At 44.4% G+C, this 20,663-nt stretch overlaps 1 protein-coding gene across 1 annotated transcript in view; it reads right to left on the bottom strand.

Moving 5' to 3' along the window:
* LOC129819695 (voltage-dependent calcium channel gamma-7 subunit-like) overlaps positions 1-7,106 on the bottom strand; it is a 37,821-nt gene extending 30,715 nt beyond the window's left edge. The window contains exons 1-2 of the mRNA XM_055876183.1: positions 6,618-7,106; positions 109-304 (exon numbers count right to left, since the gene is read on the bottom strand). Coding sequence (XP_055732158.1) covers positions 109-298 — 190 coding nt within the window. The 5' untranslated portion in view covers positions 299-304; positions 6,618-7,106. The remainder of the gene's footprint in view (positions 1-108; positions 305-6,617) is intronic.
* Positions 7,107-20,663: the final 13,557 nt, after the last annotated feature.

The following is a 20,663-nucleotide window of genomic DNA, read 5'->3' as shown; positions in this document are numbered from 1 at the left end:
AACTACTGTTTATACGTGTTGCTTTCCTCACGCCACAAAGCATTATGTGTACTATACGTTCATGCGTGCTTCTGTACATATAAACTAAATGTGTCTATTCCAGTATACCTGCCACGAAGCAGACCCTCCACATGCCGGAGTGCAGGGCCATCCTGACCTCCATGCTCTGGTTCTGCTGCAGAATGACGCCCTCCTCCATCAGCAGCCAGTAGTCTGTGGACACAGCCACGCCCACCAGGAGCAGGCCGCACGCCCCAAACACCGAGGACAGGAGTGTGAGTGCCCGCGTGCTGAACATGCTCACCTGAGGAAGAGAGGAGAGAGGATAAGAAAGAAGAGAGAGGAGGTGAGCGGACAGGTGAGGTTTGGGGTCGAGTCTATTTCAGTTCAGCTAATTCGGCAGATGAATGGAAAGCCTGGTTGAAATGGAGTTGGCCTCTCCCCTGGTGGGTTTTCTCATCAGAATAACTCAACAGAGACGATTTTACAGTAGAGGAACCACTTGGTTAGTTTTATCACTTGGTTAGTTTCAGAGGAAGAGAAAGCTTCTCTACATGACTGAAGGATCCCTTTTATCACAATGCTTCACGTTTCAGTGAAGATAATTAACCAAATAACAGTTTTCTGTCTTCAACTCATCTTCAAAGAGCAAAGACAGAGGAAAGTGTAGGATTATCTGCCAGTGTCTTTGGATACATAACGGTGACTACTGGTACATATGCTGCACATACTAACCTGGTTAACCCATGCTGAATGTTGCAGTCAGTCTGGTTTAACTACCCCCTGGGCACACACACTGGTTGAATCAACGTTGTTTCCACACCATTTGGACGGAATTACGTTGAACCAACATGGAATAGACGTCGAATTGACGTCTGCGTGCAGCGGGTAGGCTATAGGTAGCATAAGCGGTGAATACATAAGCAGTGCTAAAAATGCAACACATGACTGCCCAGCCCGCTATGCCAGTGAATGGAACGACCTCACCACCACAGAGCAGCGTGCTGCAAATTACAGGTGAGGCTCCTCCACTGACGACAGTGTGGCTTTACCCACTCAACCGTTTCACCGGTGAGAAGGGGGAAAAAAAGAAAAACCTGCACGAGGGAAAGAAGAGGAGAGCAGGAGGAGAGCAGGAGAGCAGGAGAGGAGAAGAGGAGGAGAGGAGGAGAGCGACTGTGGTGCCGAAACCAATGACCTCATCACTGATCTGAGATGCAGCACTGCACATTCACGAATGTCACAATGGATTTTTCTCACTCATGATGACTCACCAGTTACAAATATTTGATATGGTAAGAAGCAGCACCCGTTCTATCTCCCTCGCGTGAACATAGTCTACCCAGACCTTCAGAAATCCGTTGAATAAACATTGTCAACTCAAGAAGACAGTGACCGAGGGTAAAGGGAGGACTGTGTACGTGTCAAGATTCCCTCAAGGCAACCACCGATGATTGGATAGAGGAGGAGGTGGCAAGGGGGTGAAACAGTTAGCATCTGTTGTGCTCGGTAGTTGTGTACTTGCGTCTGCAAGGTCAAACAGAATATGAAGACGAGGCACGTCGTCGAATTTGAATCGGAGCTGAGAAGAGGCTTCTTTATAAACAGTGTTGACTGGGAGTGCTAGACATGGCAGCCAGAGAGAGGGAAAACACCAGTCTCAAACAGATACTATGACAATTTGTAGTAAAATCTCCTTCACACTACTGAGCAACCGAACTAAGCCAAACCAACCTACAGTGCATTCGGAAAGTATTCAGACGCCTTGACCTTTTCCAAATGTTGTTACATTACAGCCTTATCCTAATGGATAAAAATACTGCATAATGACAGAACAAAAACAGGTTTTTATACATTTTCAAAACTGAAATATCACATTTACATAAGTATTCAGACCTTTTACTCAGTACTTTGTTGAAGCACCTTTGGCAGTGAATACAGCCTCGAGTCTTCCTGGGCACACCTGTATTTGGGGAGTTTCTTCCATTCTTCTCTGCAGATCCTCTCAAGCTCTGTCAGGTTGGATGGGGAGCGTCGATGCACAGCTATTTTCAGGTCTCTCCAGAGATGTTCGATCAGGTTCAAGTCTGTGCTCTGGCTTGGCCACTCAAGGACATTCAGAGACTTGTTTTCCGAACACTCCTGCGTTGTCTTGGCTGTGTGCTTAGGGTCATTGTTACTGTTGGAAGGTGAACATTCACCCCAATCTGAGGTCCTGAGTGCTCTGGAGCAGGGTTTCATCAAGGATCTCTCTGTACTTTGCTCTGTTCATCTTTCCCTTGATCCTGACTAGTCTCCCAGTCCCTGCCGCTGAAAAAAATCCCCACAGCATGATGCTGCTACCAGCATGCTTCACCTTAGGGATGGTGCCAAGTTTCCTCCAGATGTGACGCTTGACATTCAGGCCAAATAGTTCAATCTTGGTTTCATCATAGCAGAGAATCTTGTCTCTCATGGTCTGAGAGTCCTTTAGGTGGCGTTTGGCAAACTCCTAGCGGGCTGTCATGTGCCTTTTACTGAGGAGTGGCTTCCGCCACACTACCATAAAGGCCTGATTGGTGGAGTGCCGCAAGGTTCTCCCATCTCCACAGAGGAACTCTGGAGCTCTGTCAGAGTAACCATTGGGTTCTTGGTCACCTTCTTGGTGACCAAGGCCCTTCTCCATGAATTGCTCAGTTTGGCCGGGCAGACAGCTCTAGGACGAGTCTTGGGGATTCCAAACTTCTTCCATTTAAGAACGATGGAGGCCACTGTCTTCTTGGGGACCTTCAATGCTGCAGAAATGTTTTGGTACCCTTCCCCAGATCAGTGCCTCGACACAATCCTGCCTCGGAACTCTACGGACAATTCCTTCGACCTCAAGGCTTGATTTTTGCTCTGACATGCATTGTCAACTGTGGGACTTATATAGACAGGTGTGTGCCTTTCCAAATCATGTCCAATCAATTGAATTTAACACAGGTGGACTCCAATCAAGTTGTAGAAACATCTCAAGGATGATCAATGGAAACAGGATGCACCTGAGCTCAATTTCGAGTCTCATAGCAAAGGGTCTGAATACTTATGTAAATAAGGTTTTTCTGTTTTTTATTTTCAATAAATTTGCAAAATAAATCTAAGAACTATGTTTTCACTTTGTCATAATGGTGTATTGTGTGTAGATTTATGAGGAAATACATTCATTTAAGATATTTTAGAATATGGCTATAACGTAACAAAATGTGGAAAAAGACAAGGGTCTGAATACTTATGGAATGCACTGTATACACAGTTGTTGGAACCGTTCTGAAAAGGGCAACGTAAAAAATTAAATATCCAAGCCTGCACAGTTTGGTTGGGTTCGGCACGATGTGTGGAAAGGGTAATAGATACCATCTGGCCTTACGGATGGACAAAAGTAAGAGTAAGAGGCATGGATCGTGGACCGGGTCAATCCCTCATGGATCATTCATTATGGGCTCTCACATTTTGAAGCAGGGAAAGAGATGAGAAAGAACAATTCCCTTGATTCTTCATTCCCTTGAAACACTCTGGGCATCAGTAACATGAAGAGACCTATGTTTCTCTAAGATGGGGCATTGGGGTGGATGAGATTCCCTTTGTAGTTAAAGCCTACAGAATAAACCACAATTCCCATGCTGCACCCTCAGCTAGGTTCCATTACGGCTGGGCAATTTGGACATTCATCTATATTGCAATGAATTGCCTGAATTGATGTGATAATGACAAATAGAATGATAAGTTTATAACATGAATTTGCACCACAGTTTTTTATCATCCTTTAAACTACTGCTACTAGTTTGATGGTTGGTCAAATCAATTATCCCATTAAAAATGACCAATATTAGCAAACGTATTTCATGTTAAAATGTCTCTTGTATAGGCTACTTATCGTATTGATCAGCAAAAAGCATGCGATAAGTGATCGGTATGGTCGGTGTCGATTATTTTTAGTCTATCGTCCCAGCTCTAGGCTCCACCACTTTGTGTTGGGACTGGGAGAGCTTAGGTTTCTGGGAGGAAATGTACGGAATGCCACTTGAATGGGGGGGATGAATAGTGAATGGTGGTTTATGTTATAGCATGAAGGGGGGAGGGGATCCAAGAAGGGATAAATAAAAGAAGGGATCAGTAGAGGGAGAGTTTGGAGAGAGAGAGAGAAATAGAGAGAAGCTTCAAAGGAAAAATGTTTGAGGTCAGTGAGAGTGTGGATCTGTCCACTAGTATGGTGCTGAAATAACAGAATAATAGAAAGCTTAAAACTAAGAGAGAGAGAGAGAGAGAGAGAGAGAGAGAGAGAGAGAGAGAGAGAGAGAAGAGAGAGAGAGAGAGAGAGAGAGAGAGAGAGAGAGAGAGAGAGAGAGAGAGAGAGAGAGAGAGAGGCTGGCTAAGGGGGGATATGTTTGAGGTCATGGTTAGAGTGTGGAGCTGTCCATGAGTGAGGTGCTGAAATACCAGAAAACTAGATAGCGTAAAACCAAGGACACTATTAGCCTATAGTCTCATGTATGGGTCCGAGCACACTACTGTAATGGGTCAGCTCTTTTTTGTAGCTTAAATAACAAACGTCACACTTAATTAACTAGATAGGTTTATTCATTAAGGTAGTAATGTTGGGTCATTAGCATACAGGTGATAAGTATGTAATAATATTAATATTTTTGAATAATTGAGACCTTCCACCAGTGAGGAATGGAGTCTGGGAATAGGCACTTTACTTGAGGTATTGTGCCCTGCATCATGCAGCATATAGGGCTGTCACAAGAGTAGCATTATCCATTATCTTAACATGTCATGATGGGACATTAGCAGCGAATCCAATGTCAGCCTGCATGAAAACATTGGTGTCGAAAATGTCCCCACGTGTCATGACAATGTAATTCAATGTAACTCGTCATTCTAATGAGCGTGTTATGACATACATGTAGGTACAGTCCAATGGGACTAGGCTTCTCTCAACCAAATGTAGCAGATCCAGCGACTTTCAAGGACACACAGCCGTTTATGGAATCCAATACGGAGAAATACTTGGAACACTACGGAGAGTCACAGCGCTTCATTGTGCATTGTCTCCCTAGAACAGCGTTGGATTAAACATCGTGGGACAGTGTGATGGAAAGAAGAAGGGATGGATGGATAAGGCAATCTGGACCGATCATGGGTCAAGTGGACAAAGACAACTGCTGAGTGGTACAGAAACTACAACTCCCAAGCCACCGGGACCAGCCCCACAGTTGATATTCCCAGCTAAGTGGCCAATGAAGGCTCAGGAAGGGTGTCGTTTTCTGTTGAGGCGGCAATATGTTCCACTGTCAGCAGGCTCGGCCAACTGGCATGAAGAACGCAGTATTTAAAGCAGGGACGGGAAAGTAGGTCTGACATCAGCTTCTTGAATGAGAAAAACCATGCACAGGAGAAAGTACATGAAAAGCGCAGTAACGTACAGAGTGCAGTACACTGTATGAATGTACAGAGTGTAGTACATTGGAATCCATGAATGATACAGAGATAACGAACATCAAATGTGCTCAATAGGGGAAGAAGATCAACTGTAGGGAGAGAGTGATGGAGAGGGGGGCGGGGAGGAGACATGTCTGGGTGGGGACATGTCTAGGGAAAGACCTTGGCCCCAAAAATGTAGGAGCATCCAAGAGCTCTGACTGAACCTACACATGCCTGTACAAAGCCCACTATTCTTACAGTGACGGGCACCAACCACCATTCACAAATACATCCAGGATCTATAAACGGCCATGTCTGTTTTCTTTAGCGTTATATGTAGAGGCATTGAAAGCTATTAAAACTGACTGATAGACAGGGATAACCCATCCGAGCATTTAAACTGGACACCCAGAGCCACACTCCCCCCCCCCCCCCCCTCTCCTTCCTCCTGTCACCCCCCGCCCCCCCCCCCCCCCCCCCCCTCCAATCAAAAACTCGACACACACACACACACACACAATTTTAAACATGCACATGGACCCAGATACAGAACAACTAGGCTACTGCAGCACACATCATATACCATCACCTTCCCCTCAGGTTCCCCCAAGTAACAGGCGTTACTTTTAGTCTCCCAAACCAACTACATCCCAAAAATGTCGTGATTCCCATTCTCTTCACACATCCACACAGAGCTTTACCACACACTACCGTGCGCTGTTGCACTGCAATGAACAACGCTCACCAGTGGCAAAAGCGACACGGAAATTATTCTAATCATCAAGACATGTCATGGGAAGGAAATATTCATGAAGGTAACATTCTCAGAGCCCGCCACACGCACATCTTGCGGGGAGCGAGAGAGAGAGAGAGACCCAAGGCAGTATATTATAGAATGACAGACTACTTTTTCAGAATTTCAAACCCAAATGTCAGTCGCATGCATTTCTTGTGTGTATTCAGCCAGGCTAAATAGATGCAGCAAATGTTACAGACAGACTGACTGTAGCCCACAACACACTGACAGACGGACATCATCATGAAACGTGTGAACTGCTATAACCCCAAATGAAAACTATGATGATGTACGATGAGACATTTTTCAAGACGGTTTATGAAACGAATGGTCATTTGTATAGCGTAATGATGACATATAAGCAACAGGCACTACTCACTCTTTCCGACCGTCCAAATTAATGGTGCAGCCGTCGAAAGATCCGCGCGCTAGGGAGCCTTGACGGATTGTGCAATTTTCCTTTTACACCCCCCCCCCCCTCTCTCTCTCCCTCCTTCTCTCACTCTCTCTCTTGTGTTTCCCCGTATCGCCCCCTCTCCTCTCTCTCTCTCTCTCTCCCTCTCTCTATCTGACTCTCTCTCGTGTGTTTCCCCGTATCGCCCCTTGCTCCTCTCTCTCTCTCTTTTGCCACCCTCCTTTCACTCACTCTCTATTTCAGCACTGCGGAGAATAGGTTGAATGGGCTATACCGAGGAACGCGCAGAAGATGCGTTGAAGCGCGGGGGAAAGCGCCACACAGATCGAGGGACAGAAAGACCGCGGAGAGTTGCGAGCGAAGACGTGCTACTTTTGCAAGGAGACAGACAAAATCCTACGACACAGAAGCAGGCAGGGACACGCAGTTGGGTTGGCTATCGCACTCACGCAAGCACGAGCCCGCATGCAATAAGCAACACGTACACACACATTGCATTCAACGTGGTATGGAGAGGGTAATGGGGACAATGATTGTTCTACCAGGCTCGCGCAACAACACAGTGCTAATTGGAAACATTGCATTGGTTCATCCAATTAATGTAACATTTGAATTGAAACGGAGAAAGAACAGGGAAGCATATAGAAACTGCTCCTGAGTTAGAGTGAAATTAGGATGTTCAATACAAAATGTTTTTTTTTACGGAGAGGAGTGATCAGAGACAATATATGTATGGTTTTGAATCATATATCAATACTATTTCATGCTCACAAATATACTGAAAAAAATATAGAAACGCAGGATGTAACAATTTCAATGATTTTACTGAGTTACAGTTCATATAAGGAAATCAGTCAATTGAAATAAATTAATTAGGCCCTAATCTATGGATTTCACATGACTGGGCAGGGGTGCAGCCTGTGAGGGTAAAGGCCCAGCCACTTGGGAGCCAGGCCCACCCACTGGGGAGCCAGGCCCAGCCAATCAGAAGGAGTTTTTCCCACAAATGGGCTTTTTTACAGACAGAAATACTCCTCAGGACCGCCCCTCCCGCTTTTCAGATGACCCTGCAGGTGAAGAAGCCACATGTGGAGGTCCTGGGCATGCGTGGTTACACGTGGTCTTTGGTTGTGAGGCCGGTTGGGAAGTACTACAAAATTCTCTAAAACGACATTGGAGGCGGCTTATGGTAGAGAAATGCATTCTCAGGCAACAGCTCTGGTGGACATTCCTGCAGTCAGCCTGCCAATTGCACGCTCCCTCAAAACTTGAGTCATCTGTGGCGTTGTGTGACAAAACTGCACATTTTAGATTGGCCTTTTATTGTCCCCAGCACAAGGTGCACCTGTGTAATGATCCTGCCATGCAGGTGCTTCTACACCTGCATTGCTTGCTGTTTGGGGTTTTATGCTGGGTTTCTGTACAGCACTTTGAGATATCAGCTGATCTAAGAAGGGCTATATAAATAAATAAATAAAAATAAAATCATCTTCTTGGTGTGCCACACCTGTCAGGTGGATGGATGATCTTGGCGAAGGAGAAATGCAAACATAAAAGGGATGCAAACAAATTTGTGTACAAAATTTGAGAGAAATAAGCTTGTTGTGTGCATGGAACGTTTCTGGGCTCTTTTATTTCAGCCCTTGAAACATGGAACCAACACTTTACATGTTGCCTTTATATTTGTCTTCAGTGTATATTTGATGCATACTTAAAATGGCAAGTGAGTGAGCCGCGCTAGCTTGCAGTGTGAGCTGAAGTTGTATAAGGGAAGGGGAGGAGGGATTGGCAGTAGGAGCTCAGTTCAGGCTGCTGCTCCACCGCATGACGTACACCGCTCTGCTTCTATGCCTACAGCCAACTGCACAGCCGCACACACGAACGCCCACACACACACACTGGGTATACCAGACTTCGCGGTCATCCAGATGTATAAATCGCCATGGTGTGTGTGTGTGTGTGTGTTCATGCTTGCATGCGCCCATTCATGCCCGAGTAGCCACAATAACCTTAACAGACTGATAGTCACAGAGGTGTGTTCTCAGCATTGGACTCTATCCCTTTCCAAACCACACACAACCACACACAGGACCGACTGTACCGCCTGTCCTGCATAATAGACTGAAAGGTCACAAAGTAGAACAGAAATTATTTTATTGATGGGGGAAAGTAGACCTTTCAACCCTGTGGATGCTATCACCATAGCTGTCAATCATGGTCCGATCTGATGCTATTTGACATTTACTAAAGTTTCCATTGAGTTGCATGAGAAATTAGCCCTTAGCTATTTCCAGGTTCTCTGTGGCTTATATTTAAGCAATGAGGCCAGGGGAGGTGTGGTATATGGCCAATGTACCACGGTTAAGGGCTAAACTTCTTGGCCATATGCCACAAACCCCCGGGGTGCCGTATTGTTATTATAAACTGGTTACAAATGTAATTAGAACAGTAAAAATACATGTTTTGTCATACCTGTGGTGTATGGTCTCATATACCACAGCTTTCAGCCAATCAGCATTCAGGGCTCGAACCACCCAGTTTATAATAATGGGTAACTCCCTATTTGCTGTTCTTGAGTTTAACTGTTTACTGCTATGTATTAGAACAAGGGGATTGGGAACTGCAGAACTTGCCTGGTCACAGAACTGTTTGTGCTCTCATCTCAACTCCTAAGGTGACAATGACCAAAGGATTTGGCAAAACAGCACAAACAGATCTTGGACCAGACTAGTAGAATCATCAAGCACTGGGGGAAAAAAGCAGAAAATCTGAGATGACAAAATAGGATTCAAAAACCAGAGAAAAACTCTATATGTTTCTGAAATAGACATGTTAAAAAGAAGCCTTCATTTGAATAGACTCCCCTTAAGAGAGGAGCATGTGGGCTATATTGACCCAAACACCCCAAGCCAGCTCATAGAACACCAACAGCACTAAGAGGACAGGCATATTCTTTTAATCGCTCATCATCCCTCCCTCTTTCTTCCCCTTTGTATTTATTTTTGGTCTCCCCCCCTTCTCCTTTCTCTATTTTTTTCAGTCTATTTTTAGATGCATGCTAGGGAAATCCAATGCATGAATAGTGATATAAATAGCATGCTGTACATTGACCGCCACACATGAAATAAGAGGTAACACGATCATAACCATGTTATCATATGTCATAGCAACTGATATAACTTGTCATAACCTGTCATAATATGGTCATAACACTGTCATGACCCATATGTTGACACCTGTTGTGACATTGGTGTGTTCTTTTATGGCTGGTTATAACACATTCATAAGAGTGTCAAAACCCACATTCATTAAATGATTATTTTCCCTGCCAAGAAGTTTCCATGCGTTTGAAAGTTTGTTTCTTAAGCTCTTTGCTGTTGTTGTAATGGATTCTTTACAGTCATGTAAAACATTATGACCATTCTGTGTCACTTAACTTGGACTAAGATACAACGCTTTATGACACGTTCAAGTAGCATTATGACTCTCATAATCATATAAGCCAGATAGGCCTATCACGTACATGCCTTTATGTCAGTCATCAGTCACAAAGAGGGTGTCTTGTTCTGCTCCTGTTTTCATCCCAGTCATTGGGGCGGGTGCATGTCTGATCATTTAATATGGTCATGTTCAGAAAATGCTACAATAACATAAACGTACTGGTGACAAGTAGGCTATGGTGTAATGGAACGTTTTGCCTTGTGTGGTAGGTTTTGACACTCTTATGTAGGTGTCATAACCAGCCATAGGATAACTACCATGGTAGGTTTTGACACTCTTATGTAGGTGTCATAACCAGCCATAGGATAACTACCATGGTAGGTTTTGACACTCTTTTGTAGGTGTCATAACCAGCCATAGGATAACTACCATGGTAGGTTTTGACACTCTTATGTAGGTGTCATAACCAGCCATAGGATAACTACCATGGTAGGTTTTGACACTCTTATGTAGGTGTCATAACCAGCCATAGGATAACTACCATGGTAGGTTTTGACACTCTTATGTAGGTGTCATAACCAGCCATAGGATAACTACCATGGTAGGTTTTGTGGGTTTTGACACTCTTATGTAGGTGTCATAACTATCCATAAATAACACAATATATGTCATGTCACAACAGGTCTAAAAATGTGTGACATGACAGTGTTATGACCATATTATGACAAGCTATGTCAGCTGTTATGACATATTATGACATGGTTATGACCGCTGGGTGTCAAGTAAGGGGTTACCAAATAAACATGTAGGAAACATAGGAACCTGCTTAGAATTTCAGGTCAATGTTGGTACTTGAACCTATGCCAATGAATATGTCCAGTATGGCATGATAAAGAAAACAGAGCTACAACAGGAGTGTTACAATGTCATTCTGCCTACGTCTATGTATATGAAGACGTGTTCTCCGTGTGTTTGTTTTGGGGGGGGGGGGGCGTCCTGTTGAAAATTCCCACTCCCCTTATAAAGATTGTCTTGAATATTTCCATTATCTTGTTGCTGTGACAACCATGACTTCAAAGAAATTCCTGTCAGAAGAAAAAGGTGGGGTGGGAGAGGGAGAGAAGGAGAGAGAAAAATGTGTTCAGCAAAAAAAATTGCGGAGGGGGTTTGACAGTGAGCTGTGAGTTCGTGATGGGGAGGGAGGTGGAGAGGAGAGGGAAGCAGTTGAGGTGCGGTCTACGGAGAGAAAGGGGGAGGGGGGTGAGCGTGTCCAAACAAAGTGGTGGGAAATGTGGATGGGATACAAACACTGAAATTAACAAGCAGAGAGAGATATACATCAACAGTAATGTCTACACCGCAGCTACCTGTATGTACACACAGAGAGGGAGAGAGATAGAGGGGGCTTGGTGGGAGGGAGCGAGAGAGGTGAGGGAGAGAGGTAGGGCAGTTTCATTCTGACTTTTAGATCGAAATTTAGAAGGACAGGGAGAAGGAAGAAAGTGGTGGGGAGGGAGGGAGGGACGAGGAGGAAGGATTGGGTTACTGAAAAAAAGACAGGTTTTGCTGTTTCAACCATTACTAAACGGAGTGGTCAGCATCTTATGACTGCAGACTGAGGAAGAGGGGAGGACAGAGGAGGTGCGATAGAGAAAGAGTGGGAGCAGAAGAGAGAAAATAGGGAGGAGACCGGGTCAAATTGGAGGAGTGAGAGATGGAGGAATGCAGTAAAGGAATGAAGCTTGGAATAAGAGATGGGAAGAGGTAAGGGAGGATGAGGGGTTAAATGAGAGGAAGACCAGAATGATGAGGAGAACGAAAAGGTTACAGTGGCTGGTAAGGAAGAGAGAAGAAACGAAAGATTGGGAAAATGGAGGAGGGAATTAGGGAATCATTGGGGGGGGGGGGGGGGGGGGGGGGGGGGAGAAATTTGTCAAGGATTCAAAAGACGCATTAAGACTTGGCGCCATCTCTGTTGAAGTGTGCCTGAATAATTTCTTTAGGCCTTTAAAGCAATAACACACTGTATAAAATGAGGCAAATTCCACCAAATATTGCAGCACGAAAGCAATAACAGTGTTCATCCTCTTAATTTGGTCCCACTGTATAAGATAATGAACAAGTGTTGGTCCCGTGTTTCACCAGCTGAATTAAAAGATTCCAGAAATGTTCCATATGCACAAAAAGCTTATTTTTCTCAAATTTTGTGAAGTTTTGAGGGAGCGTGCAATTGTCATACTGATTGGAGGAATGTTCACCAGAGCTGTTGCCAGATAATTTAATGTTAATTCCTCTACCATAAGCCACCTTCAACTGTCACGCTTTTTGTCGGGAGAAGGAGAAGGTGCAGCGTTGTAAGTGTTCATTATTTTAATTAAACAACTGAACACTGAACAAAACAACAAAAACGACAAACAAACAGTCCTGTAAGGTGAACACACAAAACAGAAAACAACCACCCACAAACACAGGTGGGAACAGGCTACCTAAGTATGGTTCTCAATCAGAGACAACGATAGACAGCTGCCTCTGATTGGGAACCATACTAGGCCAAACACGTAGAAATACAAAACAAGGACAACATAGAACACCAGACATAGAATGACCAACCAAAATAGAGACATAAAAAGGATCTCTACGGTCAGGGCGTGACGTCACCCCCCCCCAAAGGTGCGGACTCCGGCCGCAAAACCTGAACCTATAGGGGAGGGTCTGGGTGGGCATTTCACCGCGGTGGCGGCCCTGGTGCGGGACTTGGGACAAGGACAACATAGAACACCAGACATAGAATGCCCACCCAAACTCACGCCCTGACCAACCAAAATAGAGACATAGAACTCTACGGTCAGGGCGTGACATCAACGTCGTTTTAGAGAGTTTGGCAATATGTCCAACCGGCCTCATGACCTCAGACCATGAGTATGGCGTTGTGTGGGCGAGAGGTTTGCTGATGTCAACGTTGTAAACAGAGTGCCCCATGGTGGCGATGGGGTTATGGTATGGGTATTCATAAGTTACGGACAATGAACACAATTGCATTTTATCGATGGCAATTTGAGTGCACAGAGATACCGTGACGAGATCCTGAGGCCCATTGTCGTGCCATTCATCCGCCGCCATCACCTCATGTTTCAGCATGATAATGCACAGCCTGTGTTGCAAGTATCTGTACACAAATCCTGGAAGTTGAAAATGTCCCCAGTTCTTCCATTGACCCATTGAGCATGTTTGGGTGCTCTGGATTGACTTGTACAACAGCGTGTTCCAATTCCCGCCAATATCCAGCAACTTCGCACAGCCATTGAAGAGGAGTGGTACCACATTCCACAGGCGACGATCAACAGCCTGATCTACTCTATGTGAAGGAGATGTGTTGCGCTGTATGAGGCAAATTGTGGTCACACCAGATACTGACTGGTTTTTTCATCCACGCCCCTACCTTTTTTAAAAGATATCTGTGACCAACAGATGCGTATCTGTATTCCCAGTCATGTGAAATCCATAGATTAGGGACAAAGAAATGTATTTCAATGGACTGATTTCCTCATATAGAACTGGAACTCAGTCAAATCTTTGAAATTGTTGCATGTTGTGTTTCTATTTTCGTTCAGTATATAATCGCTACTTTGTCGCACAGACAAACTTTGCCAAGCCTTTGGATGACATGAGTAAATAAATGATAATGTGCCCTTCACAGGAGAAAAAACACACGGGGCACATATACAATCTGGAAATATGTGAGTTCGCCGGTCATACATCTGATAATACTTCAGTACCAGAGATGCTGCACTAATGAATATGCGTTAAAAAAAGAGAAAAAGGAGGTGCATAGTGAATATACGCAATCTGTCATACATGACATAGTCATGTACGTTCACTACCGGTCAAAAGTTTTAGAACACCTTCTCATTCAACGTTTTTTCTTTGTTTTTACTATTTTCTACATTGTAGAATAGTAGTGAAGACATCAATGCAGCGCTCCATCACTCTCCTTCTTGGTCAAATAGCCCTTACACAGCCTGGAGTTGTGTTGGGTCATTGTCCTGTTGAAAAACAAATGATAGTCCCACTAAGTGCAAACCAGATGGGATGGCGTATTGCTGCAGAATGCTGTGGTAGCCATGCTGGTTAAGTGTGCCTTGAATTCTAAATAAATCACAGACAGTGCCCCCAACAAAGCACCCATACACCATAACACCTCCTCCTCCATGCTTTACGGTGGGAAATACACATGCGGAGATCATCTGTTCACCCACAAAGACACGGGGGTTGGAACCAAAAATCTCCAATTTGGACTCGTCAGACCAAAGGACAAATTTCCACCGGCCTAATGTCCATTGCTTGTGTTTCTTGGACCAAGCAAGTCTTGTTTTCTTATTGGTGTCCTTTAGTAGTGGTTTCTTTGCAGCAATTCGACCATAAAGGCCTGATTCACGCAGTCTCCTCTAAACAGTTGATGTTGAGATGTGTCTGTTACTTGAACTCTGTGAAGCATTTATCTGGGATGCATTTTCTGATGCTGGTAACTCTAATGAACATATCATATGCAGCAGAGGTAACTCTGCGTCTTCCTTTCCTGTGGCGGTCCTCATGAGAGCCAGTTTCATCATAGAACTTGATGGTTTTTGCGACTGCACTTGAAGAAACGTTCAAAGTTCTTGAACTTTTCCATACTGACTGACCTTCATGTCTTAAAGTAATGATGGACTGTCGTTCCTCTTTGCTTATTTGAGGTGTTCTTGCCATAATATGGACTTAGTATTTTACCAAATAGGGCTATCTGTATACCACCCCTACCTTGTCACAACACAACTGATTAGCTCAAACGCATTAAGAAGGAAAGAAATTCCACAAATGAACTTTTAAGAAGGGATACCAGTTAATTTAAATGTATTCCAGGTGACTACCTAATGAAGCTGGTTGTGTCACGCCCTGATCTGTTTCACGTGTCCTTTTGTTGTCTCCATCCCCTCCAGGTGTCATCCATCTTCCCCATTTATCCCTTGGGTATTTATACCTGTGTTTTCTGTCTGTCTGTGCCAGTTCGTCTTGTATGTTCCAAGTCAACCAACGTGTTTTTCCCGTGCTCCTGCCTTTTCTATTCTCTTTTGCTAGTCCTCCCGGTTTTGACCCTTGCCTGTTTTCTGGACTCCGTACCCGTCTGCCTGACCATTCTGCCTGCCCTGACCTCGAGCCTGCCTGCCACACTGTACCTCCTGCACTCTGAACTGGTTTTTCCCTTGTGCCTGTCCACAACCATTCTCTTGCCTACCCCTTTTGGATTATTAATAAATATCAAAGACTCAAACCATCTGCCTCCCGTGTCTGCATCTGGGTCTCTCCTTGTGCCCTTATAGGTTGAGAGAATGCCAAGAGTGTGCATAGCTGTCATCAAGGCAAAGCGTGGCTATTTGAAGAATCTCAAATATAAAATATATTTTCATTTGTTCAACTTTTTTGCTTACTACAAGATTCCATACATGTTACTTCTTGGTTGTGATGTCTTCACTAACACAGTATTCTACAATGTAGAAAATAGTAAAAATCAAGAAAAACCCTTGAAAGAGTAGGTGTGTCCAAACTTTTGACAGATAGTGTACAAAGTGTCTAGCAGAAATGAACACACAAGACATAAATATCTCTAAGCATATGCATGCATCCACATGGGGGACACACATGACCAAACACACAGATCCCACGCCACACATTTCCATCAAAAACAGCCTTCAACACACAGCAACTTCCTTCCTCCCGCGTTGGGCAGAAGCCCCAGAAGTCATGTTCTGTTGGCAGAAGGTGCAGGAGCCTACAGGGCATTGGCAGTGAATGTGACTGACTCCTCTCCATCTCTCTCTCTATATAATATCCAGACACATCCATATGTATCTCATTCTGATGTTTTGCCTTAACGCACTTCCATGCACCTGGATTCATATGGATTCAATGGCAACATACATTAGGGCTATTGGGGAATATTAAGTGACTGTGGTTTTGGCCTATGACCCAGTTAGGGACTCTTGTCTGTGCAGATGAGAGGTACTCTGGGAAGCTGTGTTTTTTTAGCCGCTAGCTACTCAGCTCAGGCACATCTGTGACAGAAGCCTTTTGGAACTCCACATGTGTTTATGAGGACTTAGAGGCTTGAGTCCTCACTTTGCCATGTGTGGGATTGTGAAGACATAGGGATTCCATGTCCTCGTTTTTGGCATCCTTACAGTGTGTCTTTGAGGACTCAATGACCCGTGTCCTCACTCTGCCATCTGTGGCTGTTTAGGTGTTTATGTTTACTGAAAGCCTTCGGTACAGTGTGCTTGTGAGGACTCAATGACCCATGTCTTTACTTTGATATCCAGTGTGTCTTTGAGGACTCACTGACCCATGTCTTTACTTTGATATCCAGTGTGTCTTTGAGGACTCAATGACCCATGTCCTCACTTTACCGCCTGTGGCTGTTTAGATCTTACCAGTTTTTAGGAAAGTCTTCATGTAGATCTTTCCGAAGGTCTTTCATTTAGCTACTGCTCCAGTGGTGTACGTGGCACTTCAAATGACCTAATAGTTATTCCAACTTTGCAGTTCATTCAAATATTTGGTACGAGCCAGTTTCCAATTGTGTTGAATTCTTTAAGGTTACGCCAAAAAGCAGTGCTTGCTACTACACCAGTCAAATAACCAACTGAAAAGGAACTATGAAATAAAACATTTCTTGACTAAATTAGTTGAAATCGATATGGAATTGACCCCAACCTTTGTGGGGAAAGTGAATGGTCCCTCCAAAGTAGCTCCAGACCCTCTCCACCGCCTCCCGAGACCACCGGAGTGATCCCACCACTGACAAGAATTTAGTGAGAGTGAGAGAGAGCTGCAACAGGGACTCGAACCATTGCTCCTAAGGTACAGAGGCATCTTATGGACTGTGCCTCCGGGCCGAGGTAGTAAAATACTCACATGTGCCATGTTACAAAAGTATTTACCATTTAGATTTCAGGTCTGATTAATAGATTGATGTGTCAATGTCATCACATCAGTGAGCATGAAGATATATTATGAACATCATTTGGAGTATGTAATGACAGAGGCGGCTCGAAGAAATGTGAGATGTAATCAATCGTTAGATAACTATCTCGCCAACACACACACACACACACACACTCTCTCTTACACTCACATATCCGACACACACATTATGTAACTCGCTTTAGGTCAAAATGCAAGAGCAATCTGTTCTTGTTAAACACCCCAGCGCATGACTGTTAATGGCCTCGTTAGGAGACGCAGGCTCCTTTTGAAAATTCATTTGGTTAATTAAAGCACTGAAGTGTGCCAGCATTGAACATTAAAAGGGGGAACACCTATGAGACCAACGGTTAAAAGGTACCCCTCATTATCTACCTGTTCCCATATATTACCCATACTACTGTCCCCCTATTACCGGACAGCAAGGGATGATCAGTCTTCCGTTCTCTGCTTTCGTATATAGATTTTCTCTCATTTAATTTCATGTAGTTGGCAAGCCTTTTACAATGAGCCATGTGTGTCCACTCCTCGCTATGACACTGACGATGATTTGGCAATTGCACCTTTCCCACTCGTTAGGGCATCACGTCCTCAATAAAAAAGATTGATTTATGATATCTGAGCCTCTATTTTGGGTTTTCTCCTTGTTTTCGACAGTGTGTGGCTATCTATCCTTCCTACACTCTCAATTTCTCGGTCGTATACAGGACAGTACATACAGTATGTGTGTAATGCTTGAGTTCCTTCCCAGGACTGCTGATCTGGGACATTAACTTTAAAAGTCCAATGCAGCCGTTTTGATCTCAATATCAAATCATTTCTGGGTAACAATTAAATACTTTCCTGTGATTGTTTTAAATTAAAATGGTTAATTTTTTTTTTTTTTTTAACAGCTTCTTAGCAAAGAGCAATTTTTCAATCAAGAATTTTGCTAGGACTGTCTGGGTGTGGTCTTAGTGGGGAGGGGAAATCTGAAAAGGACCTGTTATTGGCAGAGGGGTTTGGAACTCTCTTTCTTATTGGTCTAATAACTCATTTACCACCCCTGGTTATGTCACCAGGCAGGTCGAAATTCCATTTCACCGAAACAGGCTGAAATTTCAGCCGGTCTTTTCAAACAGCTCTTACCCTAAAACAGCATTATCATCATTTTCACAATTTCAGATTATTATTCCAACCCCATTGTGTGGAAATGTATATAAAACACCAGAAAATTGCATTTTTGACTACGAAGGGCCTTTATTTTTATTCTGCTAGGAGACATCTGCTACATAAGTATGTATGTATTTTGCATACAGAACATATACACTCAGTTTCGGATTCCGTTGTCTGTTATGTAAATATATCCTCACACACACACACACACACACACACACACACACACACACACACACACACACACACACACACACACACACACACACACACACACACACACACACACACACACACTTTCTTTACACACACTGCAGAGTACACACTCTACCACTGCCTGTTAAAACACACACATATTTACTTTTCATCATCAATCAACCTCACTCTCTCTCTCCAGCAGCCTCATGCTCATGGCCAGACACACTCTGCACACACTCTCTCTAGCTTGAACACAAGCCCACAATGACTCTCTTCGCCTCTCTGTCACATTCACACTCTCCTCTGCATAAACACACTCTTTTCCCCCCTTGCCATGTGCACGCGCACACTTCGTAATACGTCTTGATTCTTGCTGACACACACACACACACAAATGGTCATAACACCCATGATCACCATCACTCTCACACTCTCACACACACACACACACACACACACACACACACACACACACACACACACACACACACACACACACACACACACACACACACACACACACACACACACACACACACACACAGCTCATAATAATGGACAGCTCATAATAATGGACGGCTCATAATAATGGCTGGAATGGAACAAATTAAATGGTATCAACCATATGGAAACCACTTGTTCAATAGATACAATTCCACCATTCTGCTCCAGCCATTAGCACAAGCTCGTCCTCCCTAATTAAGGTGCCACCAACCTCCTGTGACACACACATACTTGTGCATGCACACAATATCCCCCCTTTATCCCTCTGCCACATGCACACACACATGTTCTGCATAAACACACTCTTCCTTGCCAGAATGTGCACTCATGCACGCACTCTCCATATCTCTCATTGTCACATTTTCCCACCCCACCATCGTCCTCATTGGTCCTCCGCATCTCATATTCTCAGTGTGGTGCAGTGAGACCCTATCCGGGGGCACAGCACTGGATCGTTCTGTGACTGTTACCATCTGACGTTGTAGTCTACTCTACCTCCCCATTTCACCCATTCCTCCTGCATAGGAGAAAATGTACCTAACTCCAAATGTATGATCACTTCTGTATCTAAATCGATATAGACCTGGGCCTGAGGCGGCAGCATTTCAGTGGTGGCGTTGGCCAGATCCTTCGAAGGCGTCCAGGCGGCATGGGAACGGGGCTGAAATTAGCCTCATCGCCGTCGTGCGCCGGCAGTTCTCCAGGAATATGCGTATGGTGAGTGATTCATTCCACTGGCAACCACCACGCTCTGCTGCAGAAGAGGACCCCCCTGCTCCATGGTGGCGGAAACAGAGTACTGCACCCTCCGCCGTGTTTTTCATACATACAAACTCCCAACACCAAATTAGATGTAATGTGTTCGGACAGCACAAGAGCATCGACGTATTTATTTATTTATTTTTATTTTACCGTGTAAGTTGACTGAGAACACGTTCTCATTTGCAGCAACGACCCGGGGAATAGTTACAGGGGAGAGGAGGGGGATGAATGAGCCAATTGTAAACTGGGGATTATTAGGTGACCATGATGGTTTGAGGGCCAGATTGGGAATTTAGCCAGGACACCGGGGTTAACACCCCTACTCTTACGATAAGTGCCATGGGATCTTTAATGACCTCAGAGAGTCAGGACACCCGTTTAACGTCCCATCCGAAAGACGGCACCCTATACAGGACAGTGTCCCCAATCACTGCCCTGGGGCATTGGGATATTGTTTAGACCAGAGGAAAGAGTGCCTCCTACTGGCCCTCCAACACCACTTCCAGCAGCATCTGGTCTCCCATCCAGGGACTGACCAGGACCAACCCTGCTTAGCTTCAGAAGCAAGCCAGCAGTGGTATGCAGGGTGGTATCCGAAGGCGCTGGTGCTTGTGGGTCGTGAAGGCAGCCGAAGCCGCTCTTAGTAAAATCAAAAGGAGAGAGGGCTACGATAGTAATTACTAATTAGTGATCGAAACACTAATTTGATTTATTAGCATTAGGTCAGTACAGTAAGTGGGGATTCCCAGGTCCCATTCTGGTGGTTCTGCTGCCCTCTGGTGGAGTGAGGAGGACTGTGCTGCAGAACAGCAGACCACTATTATGACTCATACATAGTCAATGACCACCGGCTCGTCTGGCCATCACATGTTCCTTTCATTTAGTTTCTTTAATTACACTATAAATGTTATTCAATTGGTTCCAATTTTATCT

This window comes from Salvelinus fontinalis, chromosome 22 (genome assembly GCF_029448725.1).
Source record: "Salvelinus fontinalis isolate EN_2023a chromosome 22, ASM2944872v1, whole genome shotgun sequence".
In the NCBI taxonomy this organism is placed as follows: domain Eukaryota; kingdom Metazoa; phylum Chordata; class Actinopteri; order Salmoniformes; family Salmonidae; genus Salvelinus; species Salvelinus fontinalis.
This window is presented reverse-complemented; position numbering and strand designations above follow the sequence as displayed.